This window comes from Macrobrachium rosenbergii, chromosome 55, assembly GCF_040412425.1.
Source record: "Macrobrachium rosenbergii isolate ZJJX-2024 chromosome 55, ASM4041242v1, whole genome shotgun sequence".
Taxonomy (NCBI): domain Eukaryota; kingdom Metazoa; phylum Arthropoda; class Malacostraca; order Decapoda; family Palaemonidae; genus Macrobrachium; species Macrobrachium rosenbergii.
In genome coordinates this window covers 18,119,881-18,137,818 of record NC_089795.1, presented here as the reverse complement: position 1 = coordinate 18,137,818, position 17,938 = coordinate 18,119,881, and the positions used below count along the sequence as shown (strand labels likewise).

At 37.4% G+C, this 17,938-nt stretch overlaps 1 protein-coding gene across 3 annotated transcripts in view; it reads right to left on the bottom strand.

Moving 5' to 3' along the window:
* Nucleotides 1-17,938, bottom strand: part of LOC136835492 (ATP-dependent RNA helicase DDX54) — a 241,468-nt gene that overhangs the window by 162,772 nt on the left and 60,758 nt on the right. For all 3 annotated transcript variants that reach the window (XM_067099067.1, XM_067099068.1, XM_067099069.1), the window contains exon 5: nt 13,421-13,554. In XM_067099067.1, the coding sequence (XP_066955168.1) occupies nt 13,421-13,554 (134 nt within the window). The remainder of the gene's footprint in view (nt 1-13,420; nt 13,555-17,938) is intronic.

Sequence of the window (17,938 nt, the reverse complement as noted above, 5' to 3'; positions counted from 1 at the left end):
TTCCTTAATTTCGGTTTTGTAAGAGAGATGTGGACCTTCCGTGTGGAGATCGTTCTGTTGGTCTGCAGACCTTTAAAGAATCGTGGGGAATACCTTCCCACCTCTCTGAGTAGCACTCAGCCATTGGAGTGTTGTGGGGAACCCCTTCTCGCTTTGCCTTACTCCATTACGTCTCCTTGCATCAACCTGCAGTTCTTCATACAGGCAGTCCCCGGTTATCGGCAGCCTTGGTTACTGGCGATCCGGTTTTACGGCACTTGTCTAGCGACGACGATAACCAGATTTTCATCGCTGATAACCAGTTATCGGTGCTGATCGCCTCTTATCGGCGGTGCTGATCACCAGTTATCAGCACTGCTAACCGGTTATCGGCGCCGCTAACCGAGGATCAGTGCTATTATTGCCGATTTTCGGTTGTCGTCACGCCGTCGGGAATGGAACCCCACTGATAACCGGGACTGCCTGTATAAGGATTTTTTGTGGAGCTTAAAACTCTTAGTGGCCACTTTGTTTTTTTTTTTGTTAGGGCAACTTTGTTTTGGAAATTGTTAGGCTTCGTTCTGGCCATTATTTTCTCCTTTCTTTCGGGACCCCCTTATTTTTGAGAATGTATGTTTTTTGGTTTCTCTAATTAATGGTGTGGGTGTTTTGTTGAAATTATTGTATACATAGTAATTGTGTGAATGTTATTCATTTATTGATGTATTTGTAGTGGTTCCGGCAATCATTTCTATCTGTATCGTGCTTGTAAATATATTATAATATTTTTATTTTTGGTATTTGTATCCCTCTCTGTTAATATTTGCACACAGACTGTTATCTCACCTATCGTGACTTTAACTTTGGAGAACACCGGTTGAAATTTATTGTTTTTCTGCAAAGTCTTGTATATGTATGTTAGCCCTTAGAGAAGGGTCCTGACAGCTTACATTGATAAAGCATTATTCCCTTGCATTTTGCTCCTATATTTCCAATTTGAAACTGGCAGCCACTTTGATCAGAAATCTTTGCATCTATCTCTTCTCCAGATTCTGTGCTGCCAAAATAAATGATATATGATTCAGTAATCAATCTGGCAGCCTCTCAAGAGTGGTTCCTCTATTCCCTACAGTCATTCTCCAATTCTTCCTACATATTCCAGCCTACCCTAATGGGGTATATGCTTAGGTCTTGACCTCTCAAAACGAGAGATGGGTGCTTTCTTGGGTAGAACAAGTCCTATACTTCAGTTCAGGTTCCCTTTTGTCATAAAGCCCTACAAGGTTGGATCATCATGCTTTATCACACAATTTACATCATGCTGGAGAAATAAGTCATAAACCCCATCAATCACAAATGTTTCCATCAAGGTCCACTATGATCCCCCAGACACTCAATATGTTCATAAAGACATGTTTGCATGACAGCATAAAAGACAGACCATCAGTTATACATGCCTTCAACCCTTATATTTGATGAGTCTATGGAGCTAATAAAAGCTCTTTCAAATTCTCCACAGATTGTTTCCATTAGTTTACTTATCATATCCTTTGATGCTAATCATCAATTTTTTCTACTTTCTTTTGTTTTGTATGTATACATGGTGGAATAAAAGCACTGAAATGAGTACTTTACACCTCATCAGGCTTTGCAGTTTCCAATAAGTAATAACAGATACCTCTTTCCAGTATGTTTTGCTCTCAAGCAAGTGTGAACAAAATCTTCAATGGTTTAATCTATTCAGCTTTGTATTTGCATTTACTTCATATAATACTGTACCAATAATTACATTTCTGATACACACCTTTAACTTATTGACAAGTTGAGGCAGGTTATAAAAACCCTCCTATCTTGGCTTGTTTTCAGAGAAAGGTCAGTTGCCAGTCTTGTTGTTTTCAGAGAAAGGTCAGTTGCCAGTCTTGTTGTTTTCAGAGAAAGGTCAGTTACCAGTCTTGCTGCTGTGCACAATTCTGTGCTATTTGTGTATTTTGATTTTTCTTTATGCATATGTTGTAGTAGTGTGTTAATTACATCTGGTTTTCTATCAATAATTGCTAGCTTGCTGTTTGTGCTTACTTTCCTAATATTAAAACACCATCAATTAATGCTGGGTAAGTATACAGTGATTTCTGTTATATTCTACATATAATTGCACCTCAATTTTGAAATCTTAGGGTTTGGCTTTCTGATAAGTAACAATGACCTTACAGAACAGCCTGCAATTTAATATTCTCAAAATCTTAAATAAACAGCAATTCCCCAGTTCATAGCCTGAACTGCCCTGTACTTTACCCTTAACACTCAATTTTATAGGGTTATCTAATAATGTATCACATCTAAAATGGTAGTTAGCTGACAAGTACAACAGTCTGATAAGTTCAAGGGTTACTGTACTCTCTCCTGGTGTACCAATTACTCCTTAGACTTTGTTCATAATTATTACCAATTAATCAATTTCAATTTTTGTGCATTGTGCCTCCAACAATTATTGCTTAATTTAATTAGTACCAGGTAGGCTGAATAACTTCTATTTTATATTTATATCTGATGTGATATGCTTTGCTGGTATACCAATTGCATCTTGTTTGTTAACATTTAAATATATGTTCCTCTAGTGTTTTTGATAAGTTTTGGTCTGCTATTATCAGGAACAAATAGCACTAGCTTAGGCAAAAATTCCACTACTGAGTAATGAAACGAACATGTAGCAAACTGGGTCTATATGAAATCAAAGAAGCCTGTTATAACAAACAGTCTTTTAAAAATGGATTTAATGGGTTTTAAAAGGATATTAATCCCAGCTTCTCCATAATAAGAAAAATAAATAATAAACTCAATATGAAATTTGAGAGTACTTGTTTGCAGTTACTTAATTACACATAATAGTCACTTAAAAGAAATTAGAATTAAACAGTATCGAAATGACAATAACATGGACAAAAAGTATAATGTGTAGACTATATCTTGTCAGTTTCTGCCTGGGGGCAAGTAGTAAGCCTTCTCGTAGCGGCCCTGTTAATCCTGACAGAGACCAACGCGCAACACCTGAATCTTTTGCGGGGTGGTAAAAGGATAAACCCTTGGCCCCTAAGATGTCAAACCTGAAGGAGTTTCAATGCAGAAGGCCTCTCAGCCGCAAAATTGGAAATTCTCAGCAGTCTTAAAGTGGACATTTTATGTCTTCAGGAGATGCATAAGGACTCAGCACCACCAAAAATGCCAGGCATGCATCTGGCAATCTACCACCCAAATACCGTCCACGGTAGTGCAATATACGTGAAGGAAAAAGCCTTTATCATGAAGAGTGCTGAACTATTGGATGATGGGATTGATTGGAGATTTCAACAGCCACAACACCATATGGGGTTAGAGCCAGAATAACACTGACGGAGAGGCTGTACAAGAATGGGCTCTAAATAACAACCTAACCATTCTTCATAATGCAAAAGATAAACCATCTTTTATGAGCACAAGATGGAAGAGAAGATATAATCCTGACCTGGCATTTGCGTCATCTTGTCACTACCCAAACTTTGAAAAATCAGTCGGTGACCAAATTCTAAAATCTCAACACAGGCCTATTGCTGTTAACATTAGACCAGTTATCAGAGCTCTGAGTCTAAACCTATACCAAGATTCAACTTCCGGAAATCAAGTGGGAATATTTCACATCAGAGCTGGATGAACCAGAACCAGACAACTATGAACTTTTCAAGAAACTTGTATGGACAGTGTCAAGGAAGCATATTCCAAGAGGAAGCAGAAATAATTATATCCTGTGTATCACAGACCAAGGTAAAGAGATTTGTGGGGAATATACACAAGCATACAATTTAGACTTGTTTGCCCAATACACCATTGAACTAAGAGTTTTTGTTGGCCTCTGTAGCCAACGAGAAAAAGGAGAGATGGCAAGAACTGATGACCAGCACAAATATGACTCGGAACAGTAAGAAAGCATGGAAAACAATTAGTAAACTGAACTCGGATAAGAACACCCAAACAAGAATAGCTGCAGTAACACCTAACACAGCAGCAAAACAACTCTTACTTAATGGAAAGCCATATAACAAAGAATGAAGATATCTCAAAAGAATGAAGGACGAAATGAAACGTGACATGCAAGAAAATAGTGAGGAGTTTGAACCATTCACTGTTGAAGAACTCCAAGAAGCCATAAAACACCTTAAACCTGGAAAAGCTGCTGGGCTGGATGACATTACATCTGATATAAAACAGCACTTTGGTAGCAAGACTAAATCATGGGTAGTGGCACTTTTTAACAACTATGTAAAAACATTCCAGATCCCAAAACTTTGGAGAAGAGCTAAAGTTGTGGCCTTACTAAAACCTGGCAAAGACCCAAAGATCCCTTAGAGCTATCAGCCAATATCTCTTCTCTGCATCTTATACAAACTGTATGAACAAATGATAATGGCCCACATATCTCCCACTGTCAAAGAACAACTGACACCAGACCAGGCTGGCTTCAGGGCAAGAAGATCTTGCTGCTCTCAGGTACTTAGCCTCACTCAGTATATTGAGGATGGCTTTGATCTTGGGAAAATCACAGGGGCAGTATTTGTTGACCTAACAGCAGCCTATGACACTGTGAACCACAGGTTACTTCTTTTGAAACTTGCCAAAGTTATTCACAACTCTAGCATTGTGCATATCATCCAGTCACTGCTGAGTAATAGACTTTTCTTTGTCGAAATGGACGGCAAGAGAAGCAGATGGCGAGAACAGATAAACAGCCTCCCACAAGGGTCTGTGTTGGCCCCCATGCTTTTCAACATCTATACCAACGATCAACCACAGCTTAGTGATATCCTTAGATTTATATATGCAGATGATCTGTGCCTACCCATCCTGTCGGATTTATTTACTATCACTGAAAGCAAATTATCAGATGCTCTGAAAGATCTTAATGAATACTACAAGCAAAACTTCCTAAATGCCAACCCAGACAAAACATAGGTATATATGAGGGCGGCGTAACAAGGTGGCAAGCGCCACCATGCGAACTGGTTTTTATTGTGAGCGAGCAGCTAAAGTCAGCACTATCCTGTACACACACTTTTGTCCCCTTTATGTTACTGGCAAAAGGTTCAAAAATCCATGCAAAACAAAGGGAAATTTCGCCCTTAGCGAGTTCTCACTGCTACATCATAAGACTCGTCATAAAAAGGAGGCAAGCGGCAACCAGTGGAGGTGCGTGGGTGGATGTAGGAGGATGTTTTTGTTTTATAATATTTTCATGGAAATTTTACTCAGATATGTTATAATAATAATTTTAGAGCATTATTAGGATAAATATTTTAGGTTGTTTTCACAAAACATGCTTTAATTGCCGTATGAAAACATTTTCATTGTGTTCATTAACACTTTACAATCTTACATTACCTCACTTTTGTGGTTGTGGCTAAATGACAAAACATACTATAATGATTTTTGCATATGTAATAGGCGAATAAATTTCCTTTAAAATGAGGTATGATTCATAGAAATCGTTTGGCTGGTTTTTCTTTTATAAGCGTTTTCATAGTTGGCAAACTTTAAAACGTTTTTATCATTTTTAAAAACGGCGGTTACACTGCGCCACTCATATGTGCTTTCCATCTTAAAAACTACCAGTCAAAAAGGGAGTTGAACATCTCATGGAATGATAAGAAACTGAAGAATGATAGCTTCCCTGTCTATTTAGGCATTACATTAGACTGAACACTATCTTTTAGGGAGCATGTAAGGAAAGTAAAGAAGGTAGCTACCAGGAATAACATCCTTAGCAAACTTGCCAATTCAAATTGGGGAACATATCCTCAAACCCTAAGACAAACAGCTGTGGCACTCACATACTCCACTGCCGAATCCTGCTCACCAGTCTCAGAAAGATCATGTCTTTCCTATAAAGTTGATACCAAACTCAATCAAGCATGTCGCAAAATTACTGCTGCCTTAAGACCAACACACCTTCTAGAGTAACCTTCTAGTACTCTATAGATTGGCAGGCATTGCACCAACGAACATCCGCCGAACAGCCCATTCAAAGACCCAAAAATATAAACAAGAGAAGAATGAAAGGTACCTGCTCTATGATCACCAGGTGGTTAGGCAAAGATTGAAATCCCGAAAGAGCTTCATAACCACCACCAGCCTTGACCCCAGGGAGTCAGCAACTTACCGCCTAGAACGCTGGAGAGAAACTGACCACTGCCCCCTGGGTGAGGCCATCCAGAGCCCATGTGAGTATCTTCCCCATGGAACAAACCTCTGTAGAGAGGATTGGGTAACTCTTAATCAAGCAAGAGCTAGAGTTGGAAGGACTGGAGACAATCTTCATAAGTGGGGTCTTGCCCTCAATGCTGAGTCCCCATGTGGTCATCCCATCCAGACAATGGATCACATACTTAGTGGGTGTGAACATGGGCCAATCTGTACAGATTTGGACCTCTACGAATGCAATCAGGCCACTATGCAGTGGATACAATGTTGGCAGGATATGATATGATGATGATGAGTTTCTGCCTGTCTGTTGGACTACACAGAACTGTATCTTGTCAGTGAGTGTCTGTCTGTCTGTCTGTCTCTCTCTCTCTCTCATCAAAAAGGTTTGCCTGTTGAACTTATCAGTAAACACGGATATCAGTAAGCTCTTTGGTGCAAGAAAGATTTCACAGATTGCTTACATGCACACAATGTACCTTTACTTCAAAATGATCTTAACTAACTTCAGCAACTTAAGAAGTGTTGCTCCATCCCTTGCACACCTGGATGTGCTTGTTGTACCTTACTTTGTCTGCAGCAGCCATTTTTCAGCAGTCCATGAATACAATCATGGTCTTAAAAGCTCAACTTTATTTCTCATGACCTGGTAGAATCTTTTAAAGTAACGACACATCTTAAGGTTACACAGTGAGCTTTCACACTAAGTGACTTTCCTGCTGATGATACCATCACTGAGAAGACAACAATTTTTTTGCATTACGTAGTTGATTAATGCTTGCTTAAATGGTTTTCAACTAGATGGCTAGATGTACTTGATTATGGCTTAGAAGAAAATGCTGAGTGTCCATGCTGTTATTACTGCTCCTTTCACCATCTCTGAGTCAACCAAAGCTACAGTAATAAATACCTGGTTCGGTGTAGGTTTTTCACCACTAGAAGATCAGAATTTCTGGCCTCAATTTTGATCTCATAATAACATGACAGGCCATTCTGATAAACCTCTGGGTAAATTTCAGAAGCTGTGGCATGATGAGAAAGAATGACAGCCTTTGTTTTGAATCTTCTTTGTGTAAGTCATTGTTCATCACTTGCAGATTATTTTACCAAGGATTTCAGTCTAACACATACTGAATCTACTGTAGCAGAATACAATTGGAAACTGTCCAACATTACATTGGGAGGAAGACAGAAATTCTGTTTTCTTACACTTTCTTCAAACTCCATTTCACAGCTCTCAAAGACATGTCCTCAAGAATTTTTCACTATTATGTCTCACTTTTGTTATTTGTTTCTACACATTTCCTAAGGAGACCAAATCCCAATACAAATAGTTTATTTTCCTCTCCTTCTTTCACTAACTCCTTGAGGAGGCTTCTTTAAGCTTCTAAGAGCTTGGCATATTAGTTTCCAAGAGTTCTCCTCTATCCTCTACACTTTTCTGCCAAATTTCTCAGACCATCATGCTAGTTTATCATAATCTTGTCAATTGTGTAAGGAGTGCCTACCTACTAATACCGTCAATCTCACGGCTACATGCTCAATCTACAAACTGTGAGAGTGATCCTCTTCTTTTGTAAGTGAAGCCAGTCAGCTGGGGATCACATCTGTATGACTGATGGATTTCTATAAAAACTTCATTTCTAGGTTCACTCCAGGCTTAGGAAAGCTTCAGTTAAATGGTAACACACTGCCAACTTAACCTGTTTACAACTGCATCCTTGTCAATTTCCCTTCAAGGCAGAATGAGCCTCCCTAGTACTTCAGTCCTTCAGAAAAATCACATATATATTGGTCTCTTACTTGAGCCTATACATGGGTTCTCTTTAGTCTCTGCAGATCACATTCCTTCACTCATAGCGTGGTCACTTTCTTGGACTTTATACAGACTCTTGTACACTTAGTTCATCAAAACTTCCCAGAGAACAATATATTGGAGCCACATTCAACTATATCCTGTGTTATGACCTTATTTGCATATACTGGTGTATTCTTCATACAATTTCATCTCAGGAGTCCCTCATCCTAGGTATGATACCCAATACTGCAAGTTGTTTTGCCAAAATGAATATTTCTGACCACAATACTGCCTCAAAGACTCCTTAGAGAAAAAAATTCAGTAAATTGAGAAAGGTAGTCATGCTGGTTCAGTGTATTAGTCACACGTTTGGTACATTCAAAACATATGCCAAATAATCTCTTTGGTTCCATACGGCAGGAAGTAGCTCTTATGGTGACCACAGGTTACTATTTCCTCTTCTTGTCTGTTATTACTTCCTCAAGAGACTGGTAAACTTACCTCCCAAATATGACTTGAAGCTTCTAAGTTGCATAACAAACCTACACATCTTCCTCTACCCTAGCATAAGTTATTTTGGGTATGGCAGCTCTGCACCTTCTTATAGCTTAGTTTCTCATTCAAATCTGCGTAGTGAATGTGGACCATTTTGCTCTTTCTTGCTTTGTCCCTGGCTGTAAAACTGTAGATTTTACTAAAGGTTCTTTGCAGCATCTATTTATCACAAGCTACTTTCCTTTATACCTTTGTCTTTTCATCGATCTCTTCAGCCCTTCTTACATACATGCCCCTCTTTTCTAACTTTACCTTGCTTCACATCTTGCCTCATTCAAGAAAAAATCCTTTGGGCAATTATTATTATTATTATTAAAATAGTTACACCAGACCACTAAGCTGATTATCAGCTCTCACAGGGCTGGCCCATGGGATTTGTTTTTATTCATACTTTTATTTATATCTTGTCAATTAAATTACAATGTTTCAAAAACTTTGTAATTGGATTAATTTCAAATGTTGAAGCTTCTGATAATATTTCATTGCTCGGTTTACTTCCAAACCTTGATGTTCGCTGCTGATTATACTCTGGACATTCACACAAAAAATGTTTAATTGTTGTCATTATATTTGGAGCATTCAGGAGCAGGGCTATGTGGATTATTCATTGAATGTCTGTGTTTCAGTCAAGAATGGCCTATTCGGAGACATGCCTCTTTTTGGTATGATGAACTCCATTTTCCAACACTAGGTTTTATTTATTTTAATTTATTACCTTCAGGTTCTTCATTCCACATATTTTGCCATTTTTTGCAAGACTTATTTTTACGTATTATGTAATCGTTAACAAGGGTATTTACATTCAGGCTGCTTTATCAGCCTCTTCACTTTCCTTAATCCCTATATGGGCAGGGTTCCAACATATTTCTATAGTTCTCCCATTAATATATAACTTATGGAGTAATAACTTAATTTGCTGTACAATATTATTTCTTGGTTTGTAATTCTGAACAGCTTCTATACAGTAGTGCTTCTCGAGTCACTAAAAATCACAAAATTATGGAATTATGTTTCTTTAATTATTTTTATGGCTGATGCAATTGCACAAAACTCTGCTGTGAATATTGAGGCATTATCAGGTAGAATTGACACATTATTTGTCTTGGGATACTGCTGCACATCCCACTCCACATTGTGATTTAGATCTGTCTCTGTAAACTTCGTAATGTGGACCTTTTCGGCTTATATGTTCGATTGTATGTTGTCTATGGTATTCTGGGGTATACAAGTAACTTTTTGATAAATATTTTAAGTGTGCAAATTCTTATTTTATTCTTAGTCCAAGGAGGAGGTAGTTTTACTATTGTAGGTAACTGGAGATGCATTTTTTATAAATCCTTATCCGCACCGACAATTTCTTAACATCCGCATCCACATTTGCATTGCAAGCAACATCCGCATCCGCAGTTTGAGAATGCAGATGAAATCACCCCCTACTCAGTGTTCAATAGTTCATATTCATACATTGTGCCTAAAAGTAGAGCTTTTTTTTTTTTTTTGCTAAATTTGGTTTTTTGGTTTTGTTATACAGAATACATGATACACAATTATACAATTCACACAGTATATACTGTATAAGTAGGTCTGTTATAGCATATCTGTTTTAAAGCATATTTGTTTTAGTAATTTCATGTCATTTACAGCAATTGCAATAAAAAAGGAAGGGTATTGCATTTTTTAGGAAACTTTCTCTCTCTCTCTCTCTCTCTCTCTCTCTCTCTCTTTCTGTGTGTGTGTGTGTGTGTGTGTGTGTGTGTGTGTGTGTGTGTGTGTGTGTGTGTGTGTGTGTGTGTGTGTGTGTGTGTGTGCGCGTGTGAAGAATGGCTTTGAGTTTTGTTACCCTTATCATGCAATGAGCATGAAATAACCTCGTGCCAAGACAACCAAAGCATTCGTGTATTGTTGTTAATGTTTGTATGTTCATGTGAAAGTATACACACACACACACGAGTATCACTTATGTTTCTATTTCAATTAGTATATCAAATATTATGTAACGTGGCTGAAAGTCATCCTTAAAAATTAAATATATCTAAATTATTTAGATTTACAAAATATCCGCATCCACAATCATGAGGGTACGGTCATCAAATATCTGCATATTTAAAAGCTTGATATCTGCATCCACATCCGCAAATTTAAAAAAATTGATATCTGCATCCACATCTGCAAATCCCATTTTTAGATACCTGATACATCTCCAATTTATATGGAGGATGACAAGGAGTAAATTTGCTTCCTATTTTTCTAACTCTCTTCTAACCTAAAGTCAGGGGTGTTTTTGAATTTAGTGAAGATATGAAAATTGTCTATGTTTCCTTTCGTGCCATTTTAATTTCCAAATGGAAATGAGCTCTTGCATTTTGAAATTCAACAGAGTAATACTCACAGTATGCTCTCTCCATCTACCACCTAGTGAAGTCATCCCCACTGATGAATTTAAATCCCTTGTCCAACAGCTAACATGTCCATTTGTTTTTCTGGGAGATATGAATAATAGAAACCCTCTTTGGGTTGATATCATTACCAACCAACATCAACAAAAGGAATTCCTGTCAGATGCAAATCCTGTTTCCTCCCTGCCAGGAGTCTTCTCATTAGAAAGCCAACCTTCGGATGCCTTAAAGTACACATCCTTTTGCAAGCCTGCAAACTTCGAAGATGCAGCATTCGACTCAACACTGCTCATGTTTACGCCAGCAGCCCTTTGCTGACGAAACCACATCAAGAGTGAATCCTCAATGTCCACATAACAGCCTTTCGCCATGACCTTGTGGGCTTTAGTCTTCGCCATCTTCTTACCGAAGCCCGTCGTGTATTTCTTCAGTTTGTCCTGGGAAGCCCTGATATCATGCAAGGTTGACCTAAACCAACCTTGCTCCATTCTCCCATTGATTTCGAGTTTCTGTTGAAGGGTCAACACCTTCCTTGCTCTCTTAAGATGAGGTGGGGCCATAAACACAATAGAGAGCACCACACACAACACAAGCAAGACCTGCAATGCTGCAGGCAATGCAATGAAAACCACATGTTCGGCAAATAGCATCGCAAAAGCAATCCACTCACAAACATTTCAAAAAAGCAACTAATCAAGCACGACTGTACAAAGAAGGAAAATGCTATGTTAAAAAGTGCCCTGATAATTTCTGGTTATATTAGCGTAAGAGATGTTTATATGCTTTGTTTGATTTACCACACAGTAACTTTCATTACAACTTCAGTTGACTCTAAGTATGATTATCACACATATCATAACAGTGCACAAGAGAATCCTTTATCACTGTTCATATTTCATCTCTGATTATGTAAAAACATTTAGAATGCAAATTTGTCGATGGTGGCAACACATTGTGCTATTTATAACTTGTCTTGATGCCATCATCCAAAGCAAACATATATAACCTAGGCACATGCATGGGGATAATGAATGTGCTTATCTTTTGGGGTTGTATAAATGCAGAATGAGAAAATAAACCAAAAGTAAAAATGAGAATAGCATAAAATATATAAAAAAAGGGAATGTGTGTGTTATAGGCTTCAAAATAAGTGATACCTCAGTTGTTGTTTTCTCTCTCTCTCTCTCTTATTTTTTTTCTGCAGTTGATGTATTTCATTACAAGATAAAGTACAGTATTCTACATATATATTTAAAAAACTATCAAAGTCAGACACCTGCCTACCCCTCTTTGCCCATCCCACACTGCATTCCTACCCCCTCCCAGCCAGGGAAACTGTTTCCCTGCCCCACCCACCTTCCAAAACAACTCTTTCTCTGTGTCCAAACTTCAACAAGAGAGATTGTACAGATTTTTTCTAAATTTACATAAAGTGGAAATGCGTGTTATGTACAAGAAGGATATTATGTTTTGTTGTGTTTGTAATAGTTGTGAAAAGCATTGTGTTTGGCTGTTTTGTGTATTTAATTGTAAGTATATGTGCAATAGTGTTGGTACCGGTCATCGGCTGTTTGTTGGTTCAGGTTTAGTCGAACATTTGGTGTTGTCAAGGACTGTCGTGAGAGCCAGTCTCTTTACAGCTCCGGTGCAGTGTAGCTGTATCTAGGAAGGACTCAGGAAATTCAGCCATAGTTATCAGTGCCTTCAAATCCACTTAAGTAGTCCTTTTCATCTTAAAGTTCATTTAGGGAGATTTCCTTTAGGAGATATGCATATCTAAATGTAAGGAGAATTTCTTGGAGTGTGCTTTGGATGAGAGTTACGAAGTAGAGATTGTGCTCATGCCAATCCCAATCTCAATTCAGGCTAAGAATATATAATGCGCCATTTGAACTAACAGTAAGTTTGTACCATTTATATCTTGGATAATATAAACAACGCAATATGGTTTTGATTGTGAGTTAGAATTGTATAGCTGAAGTACCTGGGTGTTGTAGCATAAAACTTGGCTACGATTAGGTTAGTACAATGCAAACCATTTAGGCTATCCAATCACTTTACAATTTGAAATGCTATACTTGTTCTGAACGAATTGGAATACTCTGAGTGAGTACCTCTCACAGTCTTACTGCCTCTCTTCTCCCATGGCACCCAGCCATCCCACCTCCCCTCCCCCTTGGAAACTTCTGCGGGCCTCCCCAACGCCCAAAACCATTTCTCAGCCTCTTCATCAGTGTAAGCAGTGTTATCAACATTTTCCTTAGGCCGCGCAGCATTGCCAACCATTGGAAAAAGGTTTTTTCATATTTTCTGAAATTTATATATATTTTATATCTTTGGTCGTTGATCCAAGGTCCAGGTGTGTTGTATAACATCAAGTTCCAGATAATAGGGATCTGGTAAACAAGGGAATACTGTATTAGATCAAACATAAGAACATAATATTAAAAAGATAAAAAAATCTTACCTTCCAGGTGTTGCAATAAGAATGTCAGGATTTTCATTCATTGCATAAAACTGACCATCCATATTATCCCCTCCAAGAATTACAGCTGCTCGCAGATTCATAAAACAGCCTAGTTCTTTAGTAAACTTTAGGGTCTGTCAAAAATAAGAAAGAAGAAAATTATTTCCATGTTTCAAAAATCCACACATCTTTGTTTCAGACTAAACCTATATTCATATATTGCCTGATTTCCATGGATGTCAAATCCCAGACACACCAAAACCTATCCATACAGAATAAAAAAATATCCCCACTGTGCACGCTTGGTCCTGTGAGAGAATGCACACTACACTCTCTTTACCAAGTGACTCTGTAGCATCAACATCTCTGTGCTAAAAACAATTCTCCCTAAGATCAAGGCTTTTACTGTTTTTGGAACTGGTTAATTCATTTTCTTTCATTTCTTCATGTCACAATTTGTAGTTTCCTTTCATGTGTGTTTTTGTTCATATGTTGGGGTTTTTTGTTTTGCGTAAAGAAACCCAGCATATGACATCACCTTTCAGCAATTACTGTAAGTATTCCTTTGTGATTTTTTACTTTGATTTTTATTATCAATTTTGACTTTATATTGCTTTCCTTCTGCATATTCTTTCTGTTTTGAACATACTGCTTTGCTGGGTAACTTTTTGAAATGCATTCTCATTTACTTATTATATTTGCATCATGCAAATACCAAGTAAATATCTTATTTACACATTACTCTTTCAGTAGTAACTTGTTACCTTATGTTTCTCCAATTTTGCTAAAATCTATAGCTTTGTGAATGAATGAATTTTGTAATTTCTGTTAGTTTTTTAAGAATTTGCTTTTTTCACTTGTGATTTTCTTAACCAGTGAAGAGTGTTGTTGTGTGTTACCTACTACATGTTTGTGCATGTTAGCAATGGGTGTTGTATACTTAAGCCCTAAGAGTGAGAGCTAGTTTGTTTGTATTGCTTCTGTGTTGAAATTACTATGTCTAAATATACTTGTCATAGCATATCAGGTGAGACTGAAGCCCCTTCACATCTTCGTCAAGCAAGGACCCCAGTCTTTTTTGTCTGTCTTGGTGAGGGCAAGTGTTGATCTGGGCTAACTTAACTCATACCTGGCTCAAACAGCATTTGAGCAGTAATGCTATCCTTTCACAACATTCTATCTGCTTGAAAGATAGTAAGTAAACAATGACTGACAGTGGAAGCCATGAATAATCCACATCCTACTGTCAAAACCAAGAAATGTTTAGTTACCATTATACCACATATGCCAGTGTATACTGACTTGATTTGATTTGGTGATCAAGCTAAGCACTGGGATGCTTCTGGCCACTGTATAAGTCAACATTTTAAGCATAAAGGTTGTTTATACAAGTCATGAGGGGAAAATAATGCTATTATATAAAAACCTATAACTTCTATCCAGCTAGTCTAATACTGCAGTGGTATAAGAATTCCTGGTTTTACATTTACAGAATAAACTTTTTTGTATTAAAAAAAATTAGAAAAAATTAACTATATATACACTGCCTAAAATTTAACATCTATTCTGTGCAACTCCATTTGCTACAAATATCAATATTGCTAATTCATATTTACTAGCCATTACAATTTATATTTTAATTTGGAGTTTTACATTACCATAATTTAGTTCACAGATTTGATAAAGACATATCCTGGTTATTTATTTACATTCCTGTGCCAGCAAGCACTATTCTGGCTGTGACAAACTGTAAGAGAATTCTTTGAGATTGGTTGATCTGTCTTTAGGAGCCCTGGGGGACCATGATATTCTAACTCCTTTGGGGACTAACAGCAGCTACCAAAAACAGGTTTTTCCTACATCAAAACCTGTTTTATAAGAATAGGTTCAGGATGACAAATATCAAGGAGAGGGACATCTTCACCTGACTGCTTACCTTCAAAAGCTCAATGAATCATTTCAGCCCTATCCTTAGGGCCAGTTACCAATCTACCATCATCTGTAAGTAGTGGTGGAATGGAAGATGTGCCTGACCCAAAGATAGAAGATGCTACTTTGGTCCACCACAGATGAAGCTGAATATTCCTTTAAGCTTTCTCTTTAAGGAATTATTGTAATTTCTCTCAGCTACATTGCAAATTCTGTTCACAGCACAGCGAGACTCAACAAAAATGGTGTAATTTTCATATACTATAAATGATTTCGTCTCCAAGTGTTGAATTTGGTCTGTTTGTCATGGGAAACTTGTCTACATATATCATCAAACCATGGCTGGTCATTTGTCCTGATCTTGATGACCTATCAAGGGACACACCTTACTACAATAGCCATCACCACTTCATTTAACTTATTCTTGGGATCTGGATCTGATATAGGATCTGAAATATTAAGTGCAGTGCCTGACAAGCTTCAATAATGCAATCCCAATAGACTAGATTTCAGAGAGACTGATTTTCTAATGGTAGCATTAGGAATATACTGATTGATAGATAAGTCCATCACAATGGCACAATGGTTAGAAGTGCCTATATACCCACAGACCATGGACTTGACGATAGCTGGAACATCCGTGAATATGAGGTCTAATCTATTACCAGAAATATGTGTGGGTTTCTTAATTAGCTGGATAAAATCAGAGGACAAACAGAAATAAAGAGCAGATCAGCCATGTTGATATGTGGAATTTGAATTAAGCAACTCAGTGTGCTTTGCACTGCAGTCTCCAAATATAAAGAAAGAAAACTTTGTGTATACAGCCATAGCTTGCGCGTGTGGGGTGTTACAACGATAAAGAAAATCAAAGCCATCAAACCTAGGATTAAAAATTCAACCTCTGAGTTGTTACTATTTACAAGTGTCTCTGATAAAAACATCAAATAGTAGTTATGGCTACAACTCTGGAAATCAAGAAAATTTTACTGTAAGCCTTGAATAATTGAGTAAAGTACTCTGCAATTTTTTCTTATGGTAATGAGTAACAGGCCCAGAGGTAAGTTCAATGTCTCTCGATAGAATTAATATTAAAAAAAAAATTTTTAAGTAAATCTTATAAAGAGATTCACTGCAACCACAACATAGTAAAAATCAACTGAGCAACAAACAATAAAATCAACAACAATAGTATTTATGTTTTTACAATAATTTCATTAAAAAGATGACTAAAGCTGACCAAATGTCATTAAAAAAGCATCAGAATGGATTTAGAAATTATAAAAAGCTGCAAAGGAAAAGATTAGGTAAAGATGGTGCTTCCCTGAATGTCCACCACGCAACTTGTGCTTTCTCATCAGTCTGTCCTACACACTTCAAAAAAACAGGAAAAGAACAAAAGAAAAATGCCTTATTGTATCCTCAAGCTAGGAAATCAAACCTAAGACCATGAATGGCCACAGTACAACTGTTATGGCACAGCCCAAAGTTCGAGAACAGGGGTTGTATTCAGAGTAACCTCTTGGAAGGGCTGCCTACCAAGGGTAAAGGATCTCTACCAAGTGGTTTGATTTTGAAGTGTTCTTCTCCTGCAAGAATTATCTACCAAGGCTAAAGAGTCTCATCTACCCAAACTCAGTAAGAAACGACATCACACACTGAAGTGAATGTTGCTAAGGAAAAGCCTCATAAGCAAAAGAGAGAGAGAGAGAGAGAGAGAGAGAGAGAGAGAGAGAGAGAGAGAGAGAGAGAGAGAGAGAGAGAGAGAGAGAGAGAGAGAGAGAGAGAGAGAGAGAGAGAGAGATATTGCATATTGTCTTATATTATGCATGCGTATGTATAGACACACATACAGACAGATACACACAGACTAAAAAGATAAAATTACACTCGGCACATCACAATGTGTCAATGCTTGAACCCCATAAACCACCCTGCACTTCCTTTGAATTCTTCATCTTTTTCATAAGGACTTTTTCTTGAGGTCTGCAAGGACAATCCTTTCTCCTGAATCAACAGTTGGCTTAAGGGGATACACTAACAAGTCTGCCTTTTAATCCACGGAAAGAAGCTGTTCCATTTCTTTGTAGATCTTGCCTCTTTTCTTGTTGATGATGGTGTTCTTTATCCCTGGAGATTATTGTGAGCAACTGACAACACTGTCAGGTAATTCAAGCCAAAGAATGAGCTATGATGGCAATCTTTTCACCATTTTCATAACATTTTATCATAGCCTCCTTATTTTCCAAAGGAACAGAACTACACTTAATAGCTCTAGCACTAGAAACTTTCTTAGAAGCCATGGCAATAATTATTCAAGACACAAATTTAATGAAAACAAGACACTACAACTAATATGCAAGCAACCACATACAGAATTTGAATTCACTGCCAAGAACTAAAACACCCACATGGCCAAATGCTGGAACTATACAACACTATTTTTTTAAATTTTCAAGATTTTACATCATTGTATTCAGTATATAAACATTATATTAATATCAAGTGCATTATTTTGTATATTTTACAGTTGCTTTTTTATGATTTGCCACTTTTCTACTGATCTGTGTATTTTTATGGCTGGTGACT